This window comes from Erpetoichthys calabaricus, chromosome 10 (genome assembly GCF_900747795.2).
Source record: "Erpetoichthys calabaricus chromosome 10, fErpCal1.3, whole genome shotgun sequence".
Classification (NCBI taxonomy): Eukaryota; Metazoa; Chordata; class Cladistia; order Polypteriformes; family Polypteridae; genus Erpetoichthys; species Erpetoichthys calabaricus.
The window spans coordinates 141,354,785-141,380,841 of NC_041403.2; the positions used below are offsets into that span (position 1 = coordinate 141,354,785).

General features: G+C 42.1%; 1 protein-coding gene across 1 annotated transcript in view; it reads left to right on the forward strand.

Annotated features, from left to right (window-relative positions):
• fer1l4 (fer-1 like family member 4) overlaps nucleotides 1-26,057 on the forward strand; it is a 145,488-nt gene that overhangs the window by 63,403 nt on the left and 56,028 nt on the right. The window contains exons 3-11 of the mRNA XM_028812007.2: nucleotides 296-384; nucleotides 1,678-1,777; nucleotides 10,134-10,228; nucleotides 14,638-14,679; nucleotides 14,917-15,078; nucleotides 15,296-15,356; nucleotides 19,086-19,217; nucleotides 19,366-19,428; nucleotides 21,593-21,677. Coding sequence (XP_028667840.1) covers nucleotides 296-384; nucleotides 1,678-1,777; nucleotides 10,134-10,228; nucleotides 14,638-14,679; nucleotides 14,917-15,078; nucleotides 15,296-15,356; nucleotides 19,086-19,217; nucleotides 19,366-19,428; nucleotides 21,593-21,677 — 829 coding nt within the window. The remainder of the gene's footprint in view (nucleotides 1-295; nucleotides 385-1,677; nucleotides 1,778-10,133; nucleotides 10,229-14,637; nucleotides 14,680-14,916; nucleotides 15,079-15,295; nucleotides 15,357-19,085; nucleotides 19,218-19,365; nucleotides 19,429-21,592; nucleotides 21,678-26,057) is intronic.

Consider the following 26,057-nt stretch of genomic DNA (forward strand, 5'->3'; position numbering starts at 1 on the left):
CTTCTCACGTGAATCTTGACTTGAACACCAAATTATTATTTGGTGCTACTTATCCAGACTGGGCACACTGCCATTCCATTGTTATTTATTCGATGAAGATTTCAATTAAGGCTACAATGCTACAAAATGCTTTACTAGTAAACGTTAGGTTAGCCAATGCACCCTATGCAGCAAAACATATTTTATTATATTAAGCTTTCATTTTGTGCTACGCTCACTTGTAAGAAATCTGAATTTAAGATGGATTTCTGGTGTTACGTCACACATCTTGATTTTTCTTTCTCTATTTCTCCAGCAATTCCGTTGGCCTCATTATGGAAAACAAATCCGGGAGGAGATGCTCACCATCATGGTGTACAACACAAGCAAAGTTTTTAGTAACAGGTGAGTCACCAGGGGTCTTCAGCCTGACACTGTCTGAGGTATCATGGTACAGAGAATCCAGGTGAACAAATCTGCAGGTTAGGGATCAGAACAATCAGAGGCTGCTTAACTTGTGAAAAAACAACATGCTTTAGTGTATTGTTATAATAATAAAAAGAATTTGTTACATTTATAAAGCACTTTTTATCACTACTCAAAGTGCTACCACACAGAGAGGACCGGGATACAAGCCCCTGATCTCCTTACTGCGAGGCAGTAGCGCTACCACTGCGCCGCCTGTGTATAAGTGTACTTGGAAAGAAAACAAGTCCTATCTTCCTAGGTTTAACACACTTTTGGGAAATTCATATTTTGTGTCCCTTGAAAGAGTCAATCGCCATTTTGTTTTATCACTTATCTGGCACTGCATTAAGGTACCAGTCTGTTTTTATTTAAACTAGGGGGCTTTGCCCCCTGCTCGCTTCACTCGCTTCGCTCGCCCACCCCCTTCCCCTCCACCCGGGGCGTGCTACTTGCCTGCCACTTCACGTCTGTGCCTCTCACATGGTGAAGAGGGGTGCTGAACGCATGCTAAGGAGATGCAGTCGCACATTCGAAACCCCCTCGTAAACGGTGATACAATGGGAAACAAATAGTTTTTTTTTTACCTCCTCTTTGCTCGATCAGCTGGCACCCTGCTGCTGCTGCTTGTGCCGTGCTGCGTGATCTGCATGTCGCATTGCGCTTCGAACGTTTAACAGTCAGTACAGCAGCTGTCCTCCTTGTCTCACGGGACGTTAAAGTGTCTCGAGAAAATCACGTCTCGACCCAAGATCTTTTTATATAATAGAGAGATGTCTTGGTGGTAAAAAGCTGTATTGTAATAAGCTTAGTCAACTACACCAATCCCTGCTTTGCCCAGATGCCCATTTAATGTGAAAAACCATTTTACGTAGCTGTTGTAGCTACAATAGCTCTTGTAATATGAAAATATGCAAAATCTGACATACTTGTTGGCAACTCCCCCTGTTTTGGGCGTATTTTGGAGGCCATCATGACTGTGTTCGTAGAGCTAACTGTTTTATGCAGCTTCGTACTATTAGATGTTCATGAGACAGGTTTTCATACTATCAGTGCTGCCATTTTGTGAGACATTTGTTAATAATATTTAAGATAAAGATTAAGATCAAAAAAAAAGATCGCCCACTAAAAAAGAAACTGGACTATGGTATTGCATCGAACTTTTGTGCTCATGCAGATATAAAGTATCTAATGTTTCCCTTTTGGTGGTGGGGGGGTTGATGTTTTTTGCAGATTATTGGGAAAACTGGTGATCAGTCTGCAGCATCTTGTTTCAGCTGGACGTCTCGTACTTAAGGAAGCTCTGGTCGACAAAAATTTCAGCCTGACAGATGTGAGTGATGCTGTGAAATTCACTTTTGTATCAGTTGGCTTCTCCTTCCTCATTGCTTTGCTGTTCTCTTAATATTCATCCTGTGCTTAATGTTATATAATAATATTGTAGTGAGTTGAGGGTCCGGACCTGAGAGTGGGTGTGGATTGGCTAATACCTGGAGAAGCCGGCTTTAAAGCAGCAGGTAAATGGGGGGTGCACTTATAGAACACATAAGACACATCTCCTGGCTGCTAGAGACCATCAGCTCGGCAAGTCTTCGATTCGGACCCTGGGCTTGGGTCAGCTCATAGAGAGCCAAGGGGAAGAGCAGAGTGGCATATGATTTGTCTTAGACCCTGGGTGAGCACAGGCCAGGCAGAACCAGGCAGCATATGTGGAGGGACAAGGGGACAAAGCAGCTGGTACTGCATGTGTGTTGCCATGGAAGATCCTAACGGCAGGTGGAAACCAAAAGGTCCTTTACAGTGCCAATCAGGGGCTAATGCCATTGTTCTGTGACCCATACTCCCTCTAGCTCATTACAATGTCCTGTGCAGTCATGCGCTAGTCATAAAGGAGCTACTGTAAGGTAAGGCACATTAATTAACACAACTTTGGATACTGAAGAGTGTCCAGTCAAGGGTGGGCTACTAGCAGGCCCATGCAGGTCATCACTTTGTGAAAATCGATGGTGTATTTTCTCCAGGAATGATGATAAATCAAGTTATTGTTTTCCTCTCCTCCATTATCAGCTAGCAATACCACAATCATAACAGTACGCTATTTTATTTTACCATTATTTATTTATGTTAATTGTTCAGATTTAATTGTGTGCATAATATGATTTGACTGTTTATGTACATGAGCGTTGCATGGCTTACTAATTTATTGTTAGTCATTATTACTTGGCTGACACCTTTATTCAAGGCGATTTCCAACATTTGAGATTTGATTGGTTCCATTTCCACTTGGAGCACAGGCAGGTGAAGGGTCTGTCGTGTGATTTGAACCCACAACCTCAGGAAGTTACGCCACCCAGCCCACCCTGAAAAATATGGATGAATGCTTTGAGCCTCTGTTGCGTGAGAATCAGTACACAAAATGTGAATTGAACAAAGTTGAACTTTTGTTAACTAACTTTACGGGGTGCAGATAGTTAATTGTTAATTGTAGGGGTCCTTTGCATTTTGGTTTCATGGCCCACAACCTGCTTGTTTTCTGTGGACTTCTCAGGACTGTTATTTATCACCCAGCCATACACTTTTTGTACAAGCGTATTCCATTGAATGACTGCAGCAAACTGAAGCCCATTCTGGTAGCCTCAAGAACAGTTCAGCTGGGCGCCTGTCCATTTCAGCGTATCCTCACTGCCCAAAACCCTGAGTCACACTGCCTGGGTCTCCCATTGCTGTGGGAAGAAATATGGAGTGCCCAGATGAAACTCATTCACATGCGGAGAGACCACTGGAGCTGTGAGGCTTTCTCACTAACCACTGTGCCACTGTTCAGCCCACTTGCAATGTTATCTCAAATTATTTTCAATAAAATCCTGTATTTTCTAAACGATGGCGGTTAAAGAAATACATTGACTGCATTCTCACCCTGTGATTCACTCTCTCGGGCTCCTGGGCAAGTTGTTTTGCTGTAAGCAGCGTCTCTGACTGGTTGCACACAAAAACATGAAGTCTTATCATGATCGCTCCTCAGTTCTCTCGAGCCCTGCTTACTTTATTCTGGACAGACGGGTTAGAGAGCTGCCTCAAAAGCTTCCTGTTCAAAACGTCCCAGTTCAAAAGTGAACATGGCATGCACAACGCAGCTTGCGTGAGAATCTTTCGTGCATTCCTAAGAAACTTACTCACTCGTGGATACGGAATACAAAAGCATGCAGGGACTTTCTAAACAAAATGTCTCGATAATGACTTTTCCAATTAGCCGACTTGCAGAAAGTGCTAAGGAAGCTTTTTTAATGTCCTCACCTCAGTGAACTTCTCATTTGTTAAAGAGAATTGTCCGTGTGTTCTGTTAAACTGAGGCATAATCATCTCCACCTCATTCTCCATTAAAAACAACATATATTTGTGTTTCGTAACAGCAGTAAAAAAAAAAAAACCTCTTTAAATGTTTGGCAGAATTTGATCACAATCTAACCTTGGCAGTGGACATTCTTAACTTTGCACTGACAGATGTCCTAAAAAGCTTCATGAAGTGAATGGCAGATAATTATTCATGCTGAAGGCATAGGAAGTCTTTCAGCTTCTAAGCCTGTCTTACAACAATCCAAATTTATGATTCATCTTTATAATATGCAATGGCAGGCTGAACATTTATATTTAACTCATTAGGTGTCTCAGGGTTTATAATGAATTGTATGATAGCTGAAAGGCCTAGAATTTTTTTTTTTAACAAGATTAGGGGGCTTCGCTTGCCAACCCCACCTGCACTTTGTCTCTGCCACTTGCGTATGTGGATTTCACATAAATCCAAACAACAAAACTTTTAATTCTCACGGATACGCCTCTTCATTGGAAAGAAACACTACTTTTCCCTGATGGCAACATAAATTAGATCATCTACAAGTCTCCGACTTAAAGTTTAACACCGAACAGTATATTCAATCTCTTTTCGCTGTTCTGTTATTTCACCGAGTAATAATTTCCGTTTGTTTGTGCTAATGCAATCTTTACTATCCTTTTACTTTCAATTTTTTCGTACTTCCATTACCTCTAACCTGCTCTGCATGTGTACCGCACCAACGTTTTTGAATTTTTTACGATGTTCTACTTTGTCATCTACTCTTTGTCTTTTATTTCCAGCCCTGGGCCTGGTTAAATCTCTTGGCACAAAGAGTCGTCTTGCGGGACTTGAAAGTATCTCTCTGAGAAAGTCTCGTCTCCTTCCAAGATTTTTTTTTATAATAGAGAGATCACTTGCTTCACTGCTATTCAGAGAAGTCCAAACCGTTCATTTTTTCTGACCCTTTCACATGCCCCTAAAAGTGTTACCTGAGCAGGTAATGTCCCAAGTAACATGCTGTGTCAATTATGCCAGCGTTTAGCTGTGCTACTGAATCCCTGAGTTCAAGCCCTGGCTCAGACGCCTTATCGCCCTACAAGAATCTGAGCAGATTGCCTCACCTCCCTTCTGTACCGTTTACTGTGGCGGCAGGCAGTGGCGTAACTAGAACTTGGTGGACCCTAGAACAAAAAAATTAAATTAGTCTCCCCCTCAAAGTACAAAAGAAATGACATCTGTCAATGAGATATGTCATATAAGCCAGTGTTTCTCAGCTATTGGGTCCTGACCAACTTTTGGGTCTTGGGCTCTGACGATCACACTCACATCATCAAGAGGTGAGCTTCTCCTACTTGTGCATCACAAGAACACTAACATGGAAAATACTGGGCCACGACACCAAAAAGGGTGAGAAATACTGCTATAAGCTACATAAAAGGTCAATAGTCATAATTAAGCTTATGGAGTGGTGGGACTAATAACACCATTAACTATTTCATTCCAATGTCATGTAGGCAAGCATCTCTCTTTCTATCTCTATATATAATCTTCATTTGGATCTTGATCTTTGTTTGTCCGCGAATGAATTAGAAGAAGAAGCACTAAATGGCAGTAGAGAGACAGCTAAAACATAGGCATTGCATTAAGAATCTCCTCCAGGCTTATACTACTGAAGACTGTAGTACTCCAGTCACACCTCAAAACACAGACGTTCAAACTAAACAAATTGTTGTGCTTTAAATTAACTAATCTTTATATATAATCTTCATTTGGATCTTGATCTTTGTTTGTCCGTGAATTCCACTCATGCGTAGACCACCATCCAGTTTAGTACGTTGTAGTTACTCACGGATGTCAACAATGTGCCGGAATAACGAAAGGGGTGGTGGACAGTGTTACGCTGGTTAGCTCCTGAGGCCTGGTTAGAGAATGAGATTGCCAAAGATAAAAGGAACATGCCTACGTAACATATGAATGAAAGAAAGACAGTGGGTAAAATGAATGACAACGTAACAGCACGTTCCGGAAATTATTATTGTTACGTTGTAGCCGGCGAGTGCTGCGCGTCTCACAGTTGTACCGTGACTTGTTCACATGTCAGTGAAGTGATCCCTATTTATGCTTTAAAGAGCCTGGATACCTATGTGTCCCCCTTTTATAACCATTGCTCCGTGTATATTGCCTTTCTCTTTGGATTGCCACAAAGCAACCTGTGAGATTGGAGAAAGGTTGAGAAGAGATCGTGAGAGGAAACGACAGCGTCGTGAAAACAAGACGGACTGTGAACGGAGAGAAGCAGAAATGCTCCTACACCACCACATAATTACTATTCGGACAGTGATTCCGAGTAAGCCGTTCCTATCGAATTAATGTCCAAGGGATTTGTTTTGTAATTTTGTTTCCTTTATAAAAAATCATAATGCTGTGCGATGAAGGGCCCAGTTCACGACTGGCAGCCACGTTTAAACAGGGAACTTTAACACGCGCAATGTAGTTGGGCGCACATGGCTAGTATATATATACACTGCTTAAAAAATTAAAGGAACACTTTTTAATCCGAGTATAGCATCAAGTCAATGAAACTTGTGAGCTATTGATCTGGTCAGTTAAGTAGCAGAGGGGGTTTGTTAATCAGTTTCAGCTGCTTTGGTGTTAATGAAATTAACAACAGGTGCACTAGAGGGGCAACAATGAGACAACCCCCAAAACAGGAATGAATGGGTTAACAGGTGGAGGCCACTGACATTATTCCCTCCTCAACTGTTTTTTCACTCATTTTGCATTTGGTTATGGTCCGTATCACTACTGGTGGCATGAGGTGATACCTGGACCCTACAGAGGTGGAACAGGTAGTCCAACTTCCCCAGGATGGCACATCAATACGTGCCATTGTCATAAGGTCTGCTGTGTCTCCCAGCACAGTCTCAAGGGCATGGAGGAGATTCCAGGACACAGGCAGTTACTCTGGGAGAGTTGGACAGGGCCCCTCGTAGAAGGTCCTTAACCCATCAGCAAGACTGACTGCTATCTGCTCCTTTGGACAAGGGAGGAACAGGATGAGCACTGCCAGAGCCTACAAAATGACCTCCAGCAGGCCACTGGTGTGAATGTTTCTGACAAAACAATCAGAAACAGACTTCATGAGGGTAGCCTGAGGGCCCAACGTCCTCTAGTGGGCCCTGTGTTCACTGCCCGGCACCGTGGAGCTCGATTGGCATTTGCCATATAACACCAGAATTGGCAGGTCCACCACTGGCACCCTTTGCTTTTCACAGATGAGAGCAGGGTCACACCTGAGCACGTGTGACAGACTTGAAAGGGTCTGGGGAAGCTGTGAAGAACATTATGCTGCCTGTGACATCGTTCAGCATGACCAGTTTGGTGGTGGGTCAATGATGGTTTGGGGAGGCATATCCATGGAGGGATGCACAGACCTCTACAGGCTAGACAATGACACCTTGACTGCCATTAGGTATCGGGATGAAATCCTTGGACCCATTGTCAGACCCTGTGCTGGTGCAGTGGCTCCTGGGTTCCTCCTGGTGCACGACAATGCCCAGCCTCATGTGGCGAGAGTATGCAGGCAGTTCATGGAGGATGAAGGAATTGATACCATTGACTGGCCCCCACGCTCACTCACCTGACCTCAATCCAATAGAACACCTCTGGGTGGGACATTATGTTTCGGTCCATCCGACGCCACCAGGTTGCACCTCAGACTGTCCAGGAGCTTAGTGATGCCCTGGTCCAGATCTGGGAGGAGATCCCCGAGGACACCATCTGTCATCTCATTAGGAGCACACCCAACCCAACGTTGTCAGACATGCATACAAGCACATGGGGGCCATACAACCTACTGAGTACGATTTGGAGTTGCGGCAATGAAATTTCAAAATGTTTGAGCCTGCCGGCTACATCATTTTTTCAGTTTGATTTTCGGGGTGTCTTTGAATTCAGCCCTCTGTAGGTTGATCGTTTTCATTTGCATCAAACGATGTGCCATCCTTTCATTCCTAACACATTACCATATCAGTTCATATCAGTAGAGATAGCCAGCAGGATTTTTTTTTCCCATTGAGATCTGATGGATTTTCAAAGTGTACCTTTAATTTTTTGAGCAGTTTATATATATGGTATGTTCTGGAAATTTGAGGTCTTGGAAAAGTGACCTCTGTTTGTGTGTTTATTACGGCAAAGTGACTTCAAAACCAAGTGACATGGCAGAAAGATAAAGAAGAGCAGCAACATTTGCTGAGCATCAAACAAATCACAGAAGCGATGAACAACACCATAATAAAGAAATAATAACTCCATAATAAAAATAATAATAACTCCATAATAAAAATAATAAAAACACCATAATAAAGAAGCAGAAGAAGAGCAGTGACGTTGGCTAAACATCAAGTGCAGGATACAGAATGCAAGAAGAAATGTATGGCAACAACTGAGAAGATCATCTAAAAAGATTTAAGACCTTCTAAAAGCATTGTGCTTAGATAAAACAAAATCCTCTTTTTGAATGTATTTTATTTATTGATCATTGAACATCAAACTTTGTTAAGTGTGCATAAAGGGCGGAAAAGCAAACTGCAAGCTACCATAATGGCAGGAAATAAAAGAAGAGCAAGGATGACAATTGCAGAGAAATGCATGGTGACAATCAAGAAGATTGTCAAATACATTTTCAAAATTTGTAATCAAGTGTAAGTTCTTATGCTTATAAACAACTGGCGGAGAGTTTACTGTTGTTTACATCTAGCCTCTTGTTGGGTCACACAACCCACACTCTAACTCAACAGGCTCCTTACTTTATCTTCTAAAAATATTGTGCTTATAAAGACAACATCCTATTTTTGAAAGTATCGTATTTATTGACTATTGAACATCAAACTTTATTAAATGTTTTTGAAAGTATTAAATTTTGAATAAAGAGCAGCATGTGTCTACAACAAAGTGAATGAAAAACAAACTTCTAGTCACCATGATGGCTGGGAGACAAAGAAGAAGAAGCAGAGGTGTGACATCTGCTGAGTGTCAAGCAAGGCGCAGAAGGCGCTGAAGTGATAAAGAATGAGAAATAATAAGAAGACAAGACACTGAAACACATAGACAAGCAAGAAGCAATCCTGAATATAGAATAGACGAGCAGCAGGTAAAACATAGCAGCAGACTCATAGAAATGTAAAACAAAGTCCAGGATACAGAATGCAAGAACGAGAACCAAAGACCAATGCACACCAACAAACGGGAAGATCATCAAATACTTTAAACCCCTGACCATATTCAAACATTGCTTTTACAAACCTTAGATCAATATTTGTTTGATGAGCACTACTTAGGAAAGTTGGCTCATCAATGTGGTCCTTGTCAGCTTGTATTTTTTAATGGTAAAAACAAAAGAACTGGAAAAGTTCAGCTTGCTCTTTAGGAACCACCAGAAAGAATAAAATACATTATGACCTCTAAAATATGTCTAAAAGAAGTAAGTATTTAGAAAAAAATAGGAAGTGCATTTTATTTTAGTATTGTAGGTCTCACTAGTGTTTATAATTAATAAAGACTAACCACGCAGTTACACAATGGCCCCCACCAGCCTCTGGCTCACCGCATGGCTCTGAGGATGTCGTCTCAGCAGGCCTGGTCTTCCAGTTATAGCAGCGAGCCGATCACCTCACTTCTCAGCCTCGCCTCTCCTGCTAAGTGTGACTCTGAACAGCATGCCACTCGGCTCTGTCACTGAGTCACAGTTTGACTCATTAGCAGATCACTTTCCTTCCTCTTGAGTTTGCACACTCTCTTCGTTTTACAGCATCAGAAAATAAATATGTAATCGTGGGCTTTGAGACTCGAGTTTTTGTGATTGGAAACACAAAGGCTTCCACGAGTCTTCCTCTGAGTTTATTTTCTTTATCGCCGCTGGACCATCAATGCCCAGGCCGACAGCCCCCACTTCTGGTCCTCTTTATGTTCTTAGTATTCCTCTCCATAACCAACTGCAATTCACAAAATGTCTGTCAAAGCAAAGCTAGCGGCAACAATTTAAAACACAGATTCTTCAAACCTTAAATATGTAGTACATACGCAGAAATAATATCACATTATAAATCTGTAATTACCAGTAGAAATGATTTAAGTGAACTAAATAATTGACATTGTCTACAGATACAACCAGTTTTCTTTTCCCAAAAACAAGCTAATTGCTCTGTTATTGCTAAATATTTGCAAATTGCTAAACAGATTTGAATTTTTAATGATATTTGCAGTTTGTTTCAACGTTTATACTTAAAATTGTTCTACCCTATGTTTATGGATATTTCATTTTATATTCTAATTACAATATTTGAATTTCTTATTTCAGATTCTTATTGAGGTTGATATTTGCTATCATCCAATAGAAGGCCCTGCAGGAACTTGGCAGCAGGATGATTTTCTGGACTCGACTGAAGATGAAGGGTTTGTAGGACCGTCCAAGTCTCTGACGTTAACCTTTATCACAGGACACTGTAGAACGCCCATCGGCTGCTTTGCCAGCATCAGACACATTTTGACCCGACTTTTTCTAATACATAACTTGGAATATGTGTTTGTGTGTTTGCCTGCTATGCTATTCCCTTATTCTGAATGTCGTGTATGTTGGCCACATTTTGCACAGATTTCCAAATCGTACAGGAGACTGTAGGCTATGCTTCATTCTAAAGTGTTTCCCCTTGAGGAACTTAAATTAGTGGCCGCACCTGAACCAAGAGGGATTTCTGGGATTTGGCAAAGGAATGCAAAGTTGCTCCCCACGGTTTGTTTAGTCAGTATTAATTTTGGTTTGGGGGAAAAATCTTTTGCTTTGCTTGGGGACTTTATTTAGCGATCACACTCACACTTTATTCAACCTTGGACAATGACTCTATGCTGCTGGAGTATGTGAATTTCCCCTTGGGATTAATAAAGTATCTATCTATCTATCTATCTATCTATCTATCTATCTATCTATCTATCTATCTATCTATCTATCTATCTATCTATCTATCTATCTATCTATCTATCTATCTATCTATCTATCTATCTATCTATCTATCTATCTATCTATCTATCTATCTATCTATCTATCTATCTATGGGTCGGGAGGCTTAGGTATACATTTAAGTTTCTACATATACCAGTAACGGCACACTGCATGAATCCACTTGACTTGACTGTTCATAGTTTTCATCCTCTTTCTCTGTACGTTTATCATTCGTTTGCTCAGAGGTTGATGTTCTTGTTGTTTCCTGAGCAGAAAGTCTTTTCTTCACCACCCAAGTGGCCCGCTTCTTCTCTTCTGTCGTTTGCATCTTTTCGCGTTAAAGCTGATTATGTCAGTGTTTCTGTTGCAATTACTTAGTATGTTTTCTTTAATTTTTCACTTAAGCTGGCACTTAAGTCTTCAATCTGCCTCAAGAATGATTTAAGATATAAAGAGGAAGGGGAAGTGATGGAGATGGTGGTAGGGATGAGAACGGCGCCCATACGCATGCGCTGCACAGCCTCCCTGCTGGCCGCTGCCGAGAGTTGATTCTACAATAAAATAAAATAAAAAGAAAAAGAAGAATAACCTTGGAGGTCAATCATCATCCCAAAAGCAGCTAGTGGACGTCACATAGTATATGTGTACCAAATTTCAGGTCAATAGGTCAAACGGTTTGTGCGCTACAGGTGATTTAAAATCCTGGACAGACAAACGGACAGCCACGGTAGAGTATTATATGTAAAGGTATTGTGAGACATGCCAGGACACCACCAGACTGAGAACACATCTTTACCAGAACACACACGTTTACACCACCTCCAAGTCCTTCCAGGCGTCCCAGCTGGGTCTGTCCCCCAGTTTCCTGTGACAGTATATATATATTGTAAAAGAAAGACAAAACAATCATAAAGTTTTGAGGTTTTCTGGCCCCGTATACTGCAGAGTTGAAGGTCAGTTCTTGCTTTCCAAGCATAACAACAGACATCGTGTAAGGCGTACGGGGGACAATTTATGGGGTGGGACCGGAAACAGGCAGATGGAATGCTGGGAAGGAACCGTGGTGATGGATGGGAGTCATGACGTCATCAGAAGTGGACCAGAGGGAAGGAAGGAATGCAGAAGTGTTAGCGCGTGGTTAGGGAGTCCGTGTTGAACTCAAGGCGGCGTAGCTTCGGTCTTTCTGTGGGAATAAAGAAAGAGAGTTTAGTACCCCGCCTTTGTCCCCTGGCACGATATACCACGTTGCTCGTCGGGTCTTTAAGTGGCTCCCCATGCGCACGTGCATGACAATATATATACTGTATATTTTAAAGAAGTATTAGGAACCCAGTTGAAAAGATACACTCTATAATTTGGATATGTTTAATGTAGATTTCCATGGCACTATTCTGCTGGTGTCACGTCTTAGTCAGGGTTCCTTCCCTGCTGTGGTTCAAATTCATTGTTTATGTCTCTTTTGTTCATTTTTTATTTTTTTTATGTCAATTACATGCATCTGTCTTTATTTTTGGTTTCCTCCGTGTATATAAGCTGCCTTTGCTATGTTCCATGTGTGTTGTGGATGGTACCCCAAGAGGTGGCACCACTTGCCAGTCTCTGCCAGGAGCTGCCCTCCACCCTATAAATCTGGAGGGTCTCCCACAGTTCTTGGCGGCTTGTTGTGAATGCGCTCCGGAGTTGGTGGGTTATTTGTATTTTGCTTATGCTGCATGTGTTTGATCTTCTTGCTGTTTTCTTCAAACACTCAATTTGGATTCTGTTTTAGGACTTTGTTTTTGCTTGGATTGCCTTGTGTTTCAGGCAAGTCCATTTTTCCTTTGTGCTCTATGGAGCTTCATTGTGAATGGAATCTTATAACTTATAAAGATTTGGTGCTTGCCCTTATTACTAGTCGAGGTTTAATAGTGGGCATTATTGAAACACTTTAGTGCTTGGGACTCCTAGTTCATGACAGAGGATTTGTGAGTTCAGCATACTAACACATTAGGTCTCTTTCCAAAATTTTATTCTGTCATTTCCGTAACATTGCCTGCCTCCGTCCATTTCTGTCCTTTAATGATCCTCAGACTCTGGTTCTTTGTTTCATAATGTCTCGTATTGATTACTGTAATTCCCTCTTCATTGGCCTCCCTGCAAAATCTATACAGAAGCTACAGTACATTCAGAACTCCGCAGTCAGAGTCCTCACCCACACAGAGCGTTCTGCTCACATCTCCCTTGTTCTTCACTCGTTACCAGTTCCATCAAGGATTAAATTCAAGATTCTGCTTCTCACCTTCAAAGTCCTCCATAACCTTGCCCCCCTCTACCTCACACAGCTACTAGCTCCTTACACTCCTTGTTGCTCTCTCAGGTCCTCGAGCAGTAATCTCTTTACTGTCCCACGCACCAGACTCTCCACCTTGGGAGGCAGGTCCTTCAGTGCTATAGCACCTCAACTCTGGAACTCTCTTCCTCAGTCTCTCCGCGATTGCTCCTGTTTCCGCACTTTTAAATCTTAACTCAAAACGTTCCTCTTCTACGAACTTTTGTCATCTGTGTAATTTTTTTTTACTCTGTATATAAAGCGACCTTGGGTTTGTGAAAGGCGCTCAATAAAATGTAACCTATTATTATTACTAGGGGGCTCTGCCCCCTGCTCTCTTTGCTCGCCAACCCCTGGTCTTGGGTAACCCGAAATAGATTTGAAAGAGATTATTTATCTCCGTCAGTTGTGGTGTTTCGTTTTGAACCCGTGCCTGCTTTGCTTCCGCAGTTTCAGACGCGCGTTGTAGGCACCTGCGTTCATTGATCTTATCCAGGTGGGCTCGTGTTTGTATCGTTGAGCTGTATTGTGTTTGAATTTGGTGTAAAGAGTTCAGCAGTTTGTACAATCCCAAGCAGCACATTATTCCTAACTTCACTCTGCAGTAGTGCCACTCACAATATGGCGGTGATGCCTGCGCCTTCACTCCGCAGTAGTGCCACTCACAATATGGCGGTGACGCCTGCACCTTTTGTACTATCTTTGTGGACCTGTGGGGCCTCCGTAGCCTCTCACGTTTGACTCTGGGGTGCAGCGCAGAATCCTCTTTTTTGTGTGGTTGTGTCGTTAGTGGTAGCTATGGGCGCGTTGTTGCATCATTTCTCATTCACGTTAGTTGAGCTCTTTCGTTCTTGGGCCGTGACTCCTTCATTCGCGGTGGATACGACTTTGCTTGTGGTTTATGAGACTCGCACCTGCACAGTACGTCTCATGGTCCCATCGCCGTGTCCCTGCGTCCATATCTGGTTTATTCTCGGTTAGTAATATGGATTATTATTATTCATTTTGTTATTTGAGGAATGTGATTTTGTGTTTTATTTTACTTATTATATTCATAAATAGTGAGCTGTACCCTGTTCATGTAAATGGAAGTGCACCACATTACAAATAAACTGAGTTGTATCAGGGTGGCACATTAGGTACGAAGGTCAGTGCTGTTGCCTCACAGAGTTGTGTCGACCTCGATTTTCTCTGCTGACTCTGATTTTTCATTTCCTCAAACATCTTCAAATTCTGGTAGCTGGCTTCGCATGAGTGTATGGCCACTCTTTGTGATGGACTGATGAGCCATCCAGCACGGGTTTTTGCACTGCCTCCAGTCCTGCCAAAATGACACACCCCAGTAACCCTTGTACTGGAATAAGCAGCTGTAGAAAATGAAGGAAGTTACTGAATCAACACTATTGGAATTTAGCCCAAGGAAGACTTGTCAGGGATATCTGAGTAACAGATGGGTGGTAACAGAGAGAAATCTTCAGCCCCTTGCACATTGTGTTCTGTGTTAATCTATTACATTTCTTTGCAATGTTCACCATTTGTTTTCCCTTTCCTTTACAGAGATGAACTTGGATTCAGAAATGCTGGATACCTGGACCCACAGTATGTTATTTCCTAAAGTACTTCTCACTCTGTTTGCTCTAACATTAGTTTAATAATCAGTAGGCTATGATCAATCATGGAAAATTTTAACTCTTTCTGTTGTTAGGCCGCAGAGGTATTTTCACAACACATGATCACTAGTATATGAGAAATATTGTTATTACTAGTAGCAGCATTAAAAAATGCTAGATGTTCTGGTAGTGTCCATCATAATAACTTCCTGGACTGATCTCCTAGGTCTAGTCAATTGATGAGACCTGAACGACTTGACAAGGAAGCAAAGAAACTGGGACGTAGTTTAGTCAAAGGTGGAGGCGATGATGATGAAGACGAAGATGATGATGATTTCAACTTTTCAGAGGCTGAATTCACAAACGTCACCTTTACTCCCATCAAAAGGTAACATTCATTAATCTGTACTAAGTGTCGACACTGACTTGTGGACTGAAGCTTAAGACAGGATAGCGAGACTGCCGTGCACTTTTAGTTGACTGCACATAACAATGCTCCTTGACATGACTTTGTATGGCATGGGAGTTTGAGAATGATTTGAATATAGCTGAAGCCTCACAATGTGTTCCTTACGCTTTTTCTCTTTCTGGATTTTTCTTTGTAGCCGATGCCGTTTTCCTTCCAGAGATGAGTTAGCAGCTTCTCCAAAAGCGAAAATATTTCAGGTAAGAGTAACTATTTTATCTTCAACAATAGGCTGGTCATGATGGGTAACCCCAGAAGACAGCTCTCTGGGGTCCCCAGTTCCAAGTGTCACCATAGAAATGTGAATAAATTTCATTCAGATATAACTCTCGTGATCAAAGACTGGAGGATCTGCTTGAGAATATCCTGCTCTACTCATTTGTCATTTTAATTGTGGGCTTGTTACTTTGGGCTAGTTTGTTACCAACAATATTTAAAGGAGCACTTGAGTGCCACTTGTTGCTTAGTCTTACACCTCAACAACAGTGATTAACTGTCTCAGCTTTAGGAATTCTTGTGTTTGGTGATTGATATGTTGTCTAATCCCTTTTGATTTAGATTCTAGACCAAAGAATCCAAATCAAAGAAAAGAAGGATCCCATTCTTCTTGTTTTTACCAGTTATATTTTGGGCAATCCCAGTTCAAGTATACTTTTGTCTTGTCCCATTTTTAATTGTAATCCCAGAAACATAATATGAAAGAGAGGAGGGACAGCTGCTAAGTGACAGCTAATAACTGGTAGCAGGTTCAAATGATGTGGCTTCAGATGCTGAAGAACCATTTATTGTTCATATGGAGATATTTTTCAAGGCACAGCAATGAGAAGTGAATCAATTATAAAGAACTAAATAAAGACAAGCTAAGACATGTACTGGATTCCCAGAACCCTCCTCTCCTGACATTCAGACAAACACCTAACCAGCAGCACCAAAGCTTCCTGAGTGAATCAACTGAAAGTGGTGTCTCCTTGTGCTCACGTTTACACTACAGATCATGTAGTTATACCTCACTGCCAACAGCAACATCAGATAAATGGGTCATTTTCATGGAGATTGTCGAATGAGGTCTACCTAATTCTGGGTATGAAATGTCCCATCACTGAACTCTCTGTGGGACAAACTGGGCAAACTTCATGCCAAAGAATACATTTACACAGGTTTCACATGGCAAGAGAGATGTTCCTATAGGAGCTCACTTCAGCAGCAATGGACACTGCAAGAATGATTATAAAGTCACGGTGCTTATGGACAACTTATGGGCAACAGATGCAATGTTTGCTCTGAGGGTGTTGATGGAAAATTATAGAGAAGGCCAGAATGAGTTGCATTGCATCTTTGTGGACCTGGAGAAAGCATATGACAGGGTGCCTCGAGAGGAGCTGTGGTATTGTATGAGGAAGTCAGGAGTGGCAGAGAAGTACGTAAGAGTTGTACAGGATATGTACGAGGGAAGTGTGACTGTGGTGAGGTCTGCAGTAGGAGTGATGAATGCATTCAAATTGGAGGTGGGATTACATCAGGGATCGGCTCTGAGCCCTTTCTTATTTGCAATGGTGATGGACTGGTTGACAGATGAGATTAGACAGGAGTCCCCGTGGACTATGATGTTTGCTGATGACATTGTGATCTGTAGCGACAGTGGGGAGCAGGTTGAGGAGACCCTGGAGAGGTGGAGATATGCTCTAGAGAGGAGAGGAATTAAGGTCAGTAGGAACAAGACAGAATACATGTTTGTAAATGAGAGGGAGGTCAGTGGAATGGTGAGGATGCTGGGAGTAGAGTTGGCGAAGGTGGATGAGTTAAAATACTTGGGATCAACAGTGCAGAGTAACTGGGATTTTGGAAGAGAGGTGAAAAAGAGAGTGCAGGCAGGGTGGAATGGGTGGAGAAGAGTGTCAGGAGTAATTTGTGACAGACGGGTATCAACAAGACTGAAAGGGAAGGTCTACAGGACGGTAGTGAGACCAGCTATGTTGTATGGGTTGGAGACGGTGGCACTGACCAGAAAGCAGGAGACAGAGCTGGAGGTGGCAGAGTTAAAGATGCTAAGATTTGCACTGGGTGTGATGAGGATGGACAGGATTAGAAATGAGAACATTAGAGAGTCAGCTCAGGTTGAACGGTTTGGAGACAAAGTCAGAGAGGCGAGATTGTGTTGGTTTGGACATGTGCAGAGGAGAGATGCTGGGTATATTGGGAGAAGGATGTTAAAGATAGAACTGCCAGGCAAGAGAAAAAGAGGAAGGCCTAAGAGAAGGTTTATGGATGTGGTGAGAGAGGACATGCAGGTGATGGGTGTAACAGCAAGATGTAGAGGACAGGAAGATATGGGACAAGACGATGCACTATGGCAACCCCTAACAGGAGCAGCCGAAAGAAGAAGTGCTTATGGGCAACTTCAAGACACAACAAGAGAGAGAGGAATGGGAAATTAAACTGTTGCTAAAACGTAACACATTATGACATGGCTTGAATAGAAACAAGAGTTTTATGACCAGATATGAGAACTATTTACATCACTCTGACCGACCCAGGAGATTTGATTATAGATCTGCCTTGTAAGGAAAACCTATCAAAAAACTTCAAAAGACACTGATGGACAGTTATCTTATCGGAAGATCTTGACCATACATTGTGGTACCTCTCTCTTGCCGAGTCAATTTTAGGTTGGAGAGGTCCGTTCATATTTGACACTAAAGATGTCTCACAGGAGGGTTTTAGAGTCATGTTTCTTTCCTAGAGCGTTTATATAAACACAAGTAGCTCCAGCTTCTGTACTACACCTGAGGCCTGAGCTGCTTCAAAAGCCTGCGTATAGTCAACTTCTCAGTTGGCCAATCAAAGATGTCATTTTGCTTCACCTCTCATTAAATGGCTAACAGGGTACATCACTGCACTACTTAAGGCATGCCAGTGAAACAGCACAGTTGTACAGGAGGCATTCAGGACTACATTTATATTCTCTGCCAAACTGTGCCTTGGTGTCAAATATTCATCTGCTGTAAATGGATAAATGAACAGAAGAAGCACTTGGTCAAGAAATCTATGACAGCAGCCTTTTCACTAAACAGTCATTGGAGTTAAAATTGTAATTATTACTTTTTTCCCAATTTAACTTTATATTATATGGTTGCGCAATTTGAAAAGTTTTATATTATGACTAGAAGCAAGACAAAAAGAGCTGGTGGTGCAGCATGCCATGGGGTTTCTAAGAGCACCAGTCACCATTCAGGGTGTGGATGTGGAAGTGGCGCAGAGCTCGGGGTTCACGTAAACAGCGAACTGGAATGGCCTGACAACACAGGGGCCCTGTATAAGAAGGGCCAGAGCAGAATGTACTTCCTGTGCAGACTCAGGGGTTTTGATGTGTGTAGCAAGCTGCTGGAAATGTTCTACCAGTCTCCTTGGGAAGCAACCTGAGCACAAAGACGCACAATGCATGAACAAACTGATCAGGAAAGCCTGCGCCATCACAGGGTGAACCCCAGACACACTGGAAGCTGTTGTGGAAAAGAGGATGATGTCAAAATTTCATGCCGTCGTGAAAAATCCCTTCCAGCTCCTCCAAGATTCGCCCCTTTTACCCACTGGCTCATTCCACCAAGAAGCACTTTCTGGGGGTCTTTTCTGCAGACTGCTGTTAGGCAATTCAATGCTTCCTCATTAAGTTCATTTTAAAATATATTTGCACAATATTTCATTATTGATTGATTGATTGGCTGAATTATTTGTCCTGTGAGTCTGTATCCTTATTTTTTTATGTTTTTGCTGCTCTTTGCATCTGAATCTTTTCTAATCTAGAAATTGCAATACCAAACCTGATGACAGGTCACAGCTCTTACAACTCTGGGGCATTGATGGACTTGCCAACTGCACCCCGCTCCTGTCTTCTCCATTAATGTGTCTTAATGTCCCCCCGTCTCCCCCAGGTAAACATCACCATTGTCGAAGCCCAGAAACTGGTTGGAGTAAACATTGACCCAGTAGTCCGTGTGAAGATTGGGGATGAGAAGAGGCACACAGCAAAACAGAAATCGACTAACTGCCCATTCTACAATGAGGTGAGCCCAGTGTGGTCCAAAGCGCGAGGACTTTAACTTGTAACTGTGCTAGCTGAGCAAATACTGTCACGTTTGTTGATTCAATATTGTTCTTTGTCATTTATAAAGAAGAAATATGTCTTGATTGTCTGTATCTGTCCTGTTTTAGAATTTCATGTTTGAATTCTATGAGGCTCAGGAGACCATGTTTGACAGAGTTATTGAAATATCTGTAAGTTTTATATCTTGATCTTTTAGTAGTTGCAAAATGCTTCCAGTTTCTGAAGAAATAACACTTCTCAGATTATGTGTTAAGTCTCAAGTATGCAAAATAATATCACCACAGCTTTGCGTGGGTACAAAATGATGCCGCTAGTAAATCTGGGCATGCACTTCTATATATTTTCTCCTTTCGTTTAAATCTTAGTATTGGTTCTGCTTATATTGCTGCTGCCTTTCTTGTTTTTATTTAATCTATTTCCTATCAGTATTTGGTGATAACACTTCCTGTGTTTTACAGTATCTCACAAAAGTGAGTACACCCCTCACATTTCTGTAAATATTTTATTATATCTTTTCATGGGACAACACTGAAGATATGACACTTTACGCCAATGTAAAGTAGTCCGTGTACAGCTTGTATCACAGTGTAAATTTACTGTCCCCTCAAAATAACTCAACCAACAGCCATTAATGTCTAAACTGCTGGCAACAAAAGTGAGTACACCCCTAAGTGAAAAATGTCCAAATTGTGCCCAATTAGCCATTTTCCCTCCACAGTGTCATGTGACTCAGTGTTACAAGGTCTCCGGTGTGAATAGGGAGCAGGTGTGTTAAATTTGGTGTTATCACTCTCACACTCTCTCATACTGGTCACTGGAAGTTCAACATGGCACCTCATGGCAAAGAACTCTCTAAGGATCTGAAAACAAGGATTGCTGCTTTACATAAAGATGGCATAGGTTATAAGAAGATTGCCAACACCCTGAAACTGAGCTGCAGCATGGCAGCCAAGACCATACAGCGGTTTAACAAGACAGGTTCCACTCAGAACGGGCCTTGTCATGGTCGACCAAAGAAGTTGAGTGCATGTGCTCAGCGTCATATCCAGAGGTTGTCTTTTGAAAATAGACATGAGTGCTGCCAGCATTGCTACAGAGGTTGAAGGGGTTGGGGTTCAGCCTGTCAGTGCTCAGACCATACGACGCACAATGCAAAAAAATGGTCTGCATGGCTGTCATCCCAGAAGGAAGCCTCTTCTAAAGATGATGCACAAGAAAGCCCGCGAACAGTTTGCTGAAGACAAGCAGAGTAAGGACATGGATTACTGGAACCATGTCCTGTGGTCTGATGAGACCAAGATAAACTTATTTGGTTCAGATGGTGTCAAGCGTGTGTGGCGGCAACCAGGTGAGGAGTACAAAGACAAGTGTGTCTTGTCTACAGTCAAGCATGGTGGTGGGAGTGTTATGGTTTGGGGTTGCATGAGTGCTGCCGGCACTGGGGAGCTACAGTTCATTGAGGGAACCATGAATGCCAACATGTGCTGTGACAGACTGAAGCAGAGCATGATCCCCTCCCTTCGGAAACTGGGCCGCAGGGCAGAATTCCAACATGATAACGACCCCAAACACACCTCCAAGACGACCACTGCCTTGCTAAAGAAACTGAGGGTAAAGGTGCTGGACTGGCCAAGCATGTCTCCAGACCTAAACCCTATTGAGCATCTGTGGGGCAACCTCAAACGGAAGGTGGAGGAGCACAAGGTCTCTAACATCCACCAGTTCCGGGATGTCGTCATGGAGGAGTGGAAGAGGATTCCAGTGGCAGCCTGTGAAGCTCTAGTGAACTCCATGCCCAAGAGAGTTAAGGCAGTGCTGGAAAATAATGGCGGCCACCCAAAATATTGACACTTTGGGCACAATTTGGACATTTTTCACTTAGGGGTGTACTCACTTTTTTGCAGGCGGTTTAGACATTAATGGCTAATGTTGAGTTATTTTGAGGGGACAGCAAATTTACACAGTTATATACAAGCTGCACACTGACTGCTTTACATTGTATCAAAGTGTCATATCTTCAGTGTTGTCCCATGAAAAGATATAATAAAATATTTACAAAAATGTGAGGGGTGTACTCACTTTTGTGAGATACTGTATATGATACTCTTGGTGATTTTTTCCTTATGTTTCTTACTAATTTTGAGCTTTGGGATGCTTTATTATGTTTCTTTTAATTCTGTCACTATTAGTTGATTTGTATGGTTCTTATTTTCCAGGCTGATGTCAATATATTTTATGTTTCCCAGCCTTAGTGAGATTGCTTTCCTTGCTTCCTTTCTGCTGATGGATTATTTGTTTTGTGAGTTAAATAATCTCTTGATTGTTGTCCTTTAGGTTATACATAAGAAGTTCCTTCCATTCTTGTGGACGCTGATTGGCATGTTTAAGGTTGACATCAGCACAGTCTACAGTCAGCCAGGTAAAAAGAGTGAGGCCACCATCAGCATCTCCCACCATCCTCTTTCTGGAATTTTGGTGGAAATGACAGTGGTTTAGGTTACTAATCACTGTGTATTTTAACTTTGTAGAGTTAATATGTTATTATAGGGTCATTCCTGTCAGTGATTAGCACTATAAAAAAATGAATTTGAAATAAATTATCGTCCTGTGTACACTCCTTACTCGAATGGGTGCCATGATTGGTAAGTGTGGCCTACCAGGCTGGCAACCCGACACAGACAAGCTTGGGACACAAGTTCAAGGCAAACAAGGTTTATTTTTATTTTTCCCTTGTGGGAAACGCCTTCCGCATTCCCCACAAGTATAACACAGTGCAAAGCACAGCACACAAACATTACTCTTCCTTTACTCTTTTCCTTCTCCTCCACTCCTCTGGTCAAGCTTTGTCTTCCTCTTCCCGACTCTGGCTTGCCAAGTAGTGGCTTCTGGCTCCTTTTATAAGGCACCCGGAAGTGCTCCAGGTGCTTGATTACTCGTTTCCGGCATCACTTCCGGGTGTGGCAGAAGAACTGCCCATAAGGGCTCAGCAGCTTCTGCTGCAGCACCCCCTGGCACACTCCAACTCCCATGAAGCCATGTGGGAGTCTGAGGCACCACTTGCATCTAGCATCCCGGGGGAGGTAATGCTCTAGCCACGCTTGCTCCTCTGGTCCTCCCAGCGTGGAGGCGTCCCGGCTGGGCAAGGGCCCTGGCTGCATGCTACATTAGCTTACCTGTCTGTAAAGTCTCAGAACTCCCTAGTCAGAATCTAACAGCAATGACTAAAGAAGATCATGAGGATATACGAGTCAAAAAACGTTATTATAGGAGTGCCTCACCCAAAAATGATATTTTTTATATGTTACTTATCCCATGTAGTTTGTAATGGTAGCCAGTAATGGCAGCCATGTTTTTTATGGACAGTGAAGATAGCATAGCTTCTGATAGAACAGCAAATGACATGAAAAAAATCACACGTTATTAGTGTTACTTAATGCACATGCCAAGTCATCCAACATCCAAAGCTCGTGCATTTCTTGCTAAACTAGATGTTGAGGAAGTTGGCTGAGCTGTTAGAAAGGTGCAAGGTGGTGGCAAATAACATTTCAGAACTCCATCGGCCAGACATTGTACAGGTATTTGTTAAATAAGGTGAGAGTCGACCAAAAACAGCAGCAGGAAAGTCTCAGTCAGTGCTGACCCCTGGGAGAGCACGGGAGTTGAGGGTGGATGTGGATAAGCAGCTGGTTTTCCCATTGGAAGTCACTCAAACATCATTAAGACCAGACGCTGTAATGTGGTCTGCAGTTGCCAGGAAGGTCCTCATCGCCAAACTTACCATTCCCTGTGAGGAGGGACTGCCAGTAGCACATGAATACAAGCACCTCAAGTACTCTGAGTTGGCAGCAGACTGCAAAGAGGCAGGCTGGGTAACTTCCATCTACCCAGTAGATGTCGCATTCAGGGGCTTCGTGGGTAAATCAGTAATCTGCAGGCTATGGATATGACTGGTACCAACTTACAGAAGACCATTAAAGAGCTGGCAGAGGAGATGGAGCAGGCTAGCTACTGGTTGTGGCTGTGGAGGAGAGTTAGTTTTTTGGGCTTAACCCCACAGTAAGGCCAGCTGTAGGGAGTGGTGGGGTGACGTCCCCATTTGGCCACTGACCACCAGGAGATGAACTGGGTAGCTGACGGGGCACTTGAAGTGTCACAAACAGTGCGAGAAGAGAGGACGCTGCCCAAAACCGTGAAGCAGCCCGACATTCCATGCCTCCCAGCATCCACTTTGTTCTCACGACCCCTCACCGCTGAAGGCGGTCTCGTCTTCACATTATTTACAGTTAAAAAGTAGAAAGATGCAAATCTGTTTTCCTCATCTCTTCTACTATCAAGTACTGCCAACTAAAAAAAAGTTACAATGTGGCAGTTTCCGCAACAGTCACGTGGACGAATAAATAAAACTTCTCTGTCAGAACGCACCTGGCAGTGGACGGCTCAGCGCCGAAATTTCCATATTGCGTGGTCATACGTAATTTCCGTTTCATACAAAAATAATTTTATATATATAGATGGAGGCTTTAATTTAAAAAATAAGTCTAACTGCAACTATAATATCTAAAACTGCTGTGGGAACTTTGTGGTTTACTAAGGATCATAATCTCTCGAAGCCATGGAGGTTTCGCTATCCAAATTTGAGGGAATACTCTTTCTTTTTGTCAGCACATCATAGTTACTTTTTAATCAATGATTACTCACTACCTATGGTTAGATCTTGCAGATATAAAGGTATTGCTACACCTCTAATCATACTTCTCTTATTTTGGAGCTCAAATCATTATGTTCCACAAATTCAACTCACAATTTTTGACTTAATTTATTAAATGCTATTTGATAAGAACTAAATGAAATTCATCACCTCAAAAAATTACATTTTATTACAGACCAGTGTTTCTCTGGAGTCTTTTGGAGATACTCTGGAAAATGCTTAAAGCAGTTTTTAGGAGGGCTTATTATTCTTTATGTTTCAGGGAAAAGTAAAGCACAAACTAGAAAGGTATCAGAGCTTATTACTGAAATTTCTTTAACTGATCAAAGTTTCAACAATTGGAATTTAATCTTTCAGCTACAAAAGAACCAGAACAACTCACCTTTAAATCATATTGCTATCATTGTGCGTATGGAGAAAAGGCCAGTGAGATTTTGATACACCAAATACATAAACAGGAAGTTCAGAATTCAATCATAGAGATCAGCAATGTAGTGGGAAATCAGATCAGGGCACAAAGAAACAACTAAAACATTTCAGGCGTACTGCACAACCGAGCATTCTTCACAGCATAAAGAAAGTGAGATTCAAGCAAAGGACTTCTCTGATAAAATATAAATACCACTTCTCAATACTCACTGCACAGACGAGCTTGATAAACCTCTGGGTCTCTCTCTAATATTAGATATGCTACAAACTCACTGCAAGATGGGAAAACTGCAGGCCCAGATGGTTATCCCATGGAATTTTATAGCAATCACTTAACGTGATTATTGCTAGTAATAGGATCTAGAGAAAATAGGATTTTAGCAAAAACACTGTGTCAAGTGTCCACTGCTGTCTCCCCAAATAAAAATAAAGATTTTCTAAAATGTGCATCATGTAGACCTGTGCTTCTCACTGCTGCCGTGCTGCCGGTGGGTCGCAGAAGGAGTCCTTTGTAATAAAAGGACAGTTAGGAGCTGGCCTTCCATGGACATGTGTGCCCCCTGTACACTGGGTGACAGCATTTCTCTTGCGGAGCCCCCATTTGTGAAATCGCAGGGTGTAGTAAAAATCAAAATCGTAATTAAAGAAAGAAACGTATCCTCTCCAAAAACACGGGACAAATCAATAATCAGGCAAGAGAAAAGCTGTTCATTGTATCTTTTAATTAATGCTTAGAGAGAGCAATCTACAAAACTGTTACAGCATGGTCAGAATGATCAGAGAATAAAGAACAGAGGTCCATTTTATAAACTATTGAATTTACATACAGTGTCAATCAATGCATACATTTACTGTGGGTTACACTCAAATGACTTACATAAAATAAAAGTCTATTATGTTATATTGTGGTTCTTCTTATACCTTTGAGTTGAGCCACCACCCTTGAAATTTCTGTGCATATAACAACTGTCCATTCTGGTTTTTTTCAAGATATCTGCTGATTTCTTAGTCATCTCTTAGTCATCTTTCAGTACATTTTGTTGTTCACTTGACCTGATATGTCTGAACAAGTTTCTGACATTTATCAACCCTTTATGCTATGTCTTTAAGATGAAAGCTATGTTACCCTAAAATTATTTTTCCACAAGGGAAGCATGGGAAGTGTAATCCCAATGGGTGGCCCTGTTGAGGTACTTGGGTGCTGCCAGAGGGGAGCTGTCAGAAGGACACTCCCCTGTCCAGGGATGTTCTGCCTCACCCAGAAGTGCTTCTTGGTGGCAATGTTGTTAAACAGAAAGTACTCTCATGCCCAGGTTAAAAAGGAGCTGTTCCGGTTAGCATAACCCATGCAGGTGAGTCGGAGCTGGCAATGGAGATGGAGATGAACATTTAGCGTGCAATAACTCCATTCAGAATTATTTATTGTTTACGTATATCCCATCTACGTCTACAATATAGTGAGGGCAAGATTCAACCTGTGAGTGATGCCATCGAGTGCCCATATCACTGTCCTGAGTCACAGGTTTTGGGGGTGTTCTTCTCCCAGACTATTTTGGACACAACATTTCCTGTATCTCTCAGATAGTCTTAGACTGTAAATAAATCCAAATGTCATAACAGAAATATAAGAAGTCAAACTGGGTGGGATAAAAGTGTGCTGGG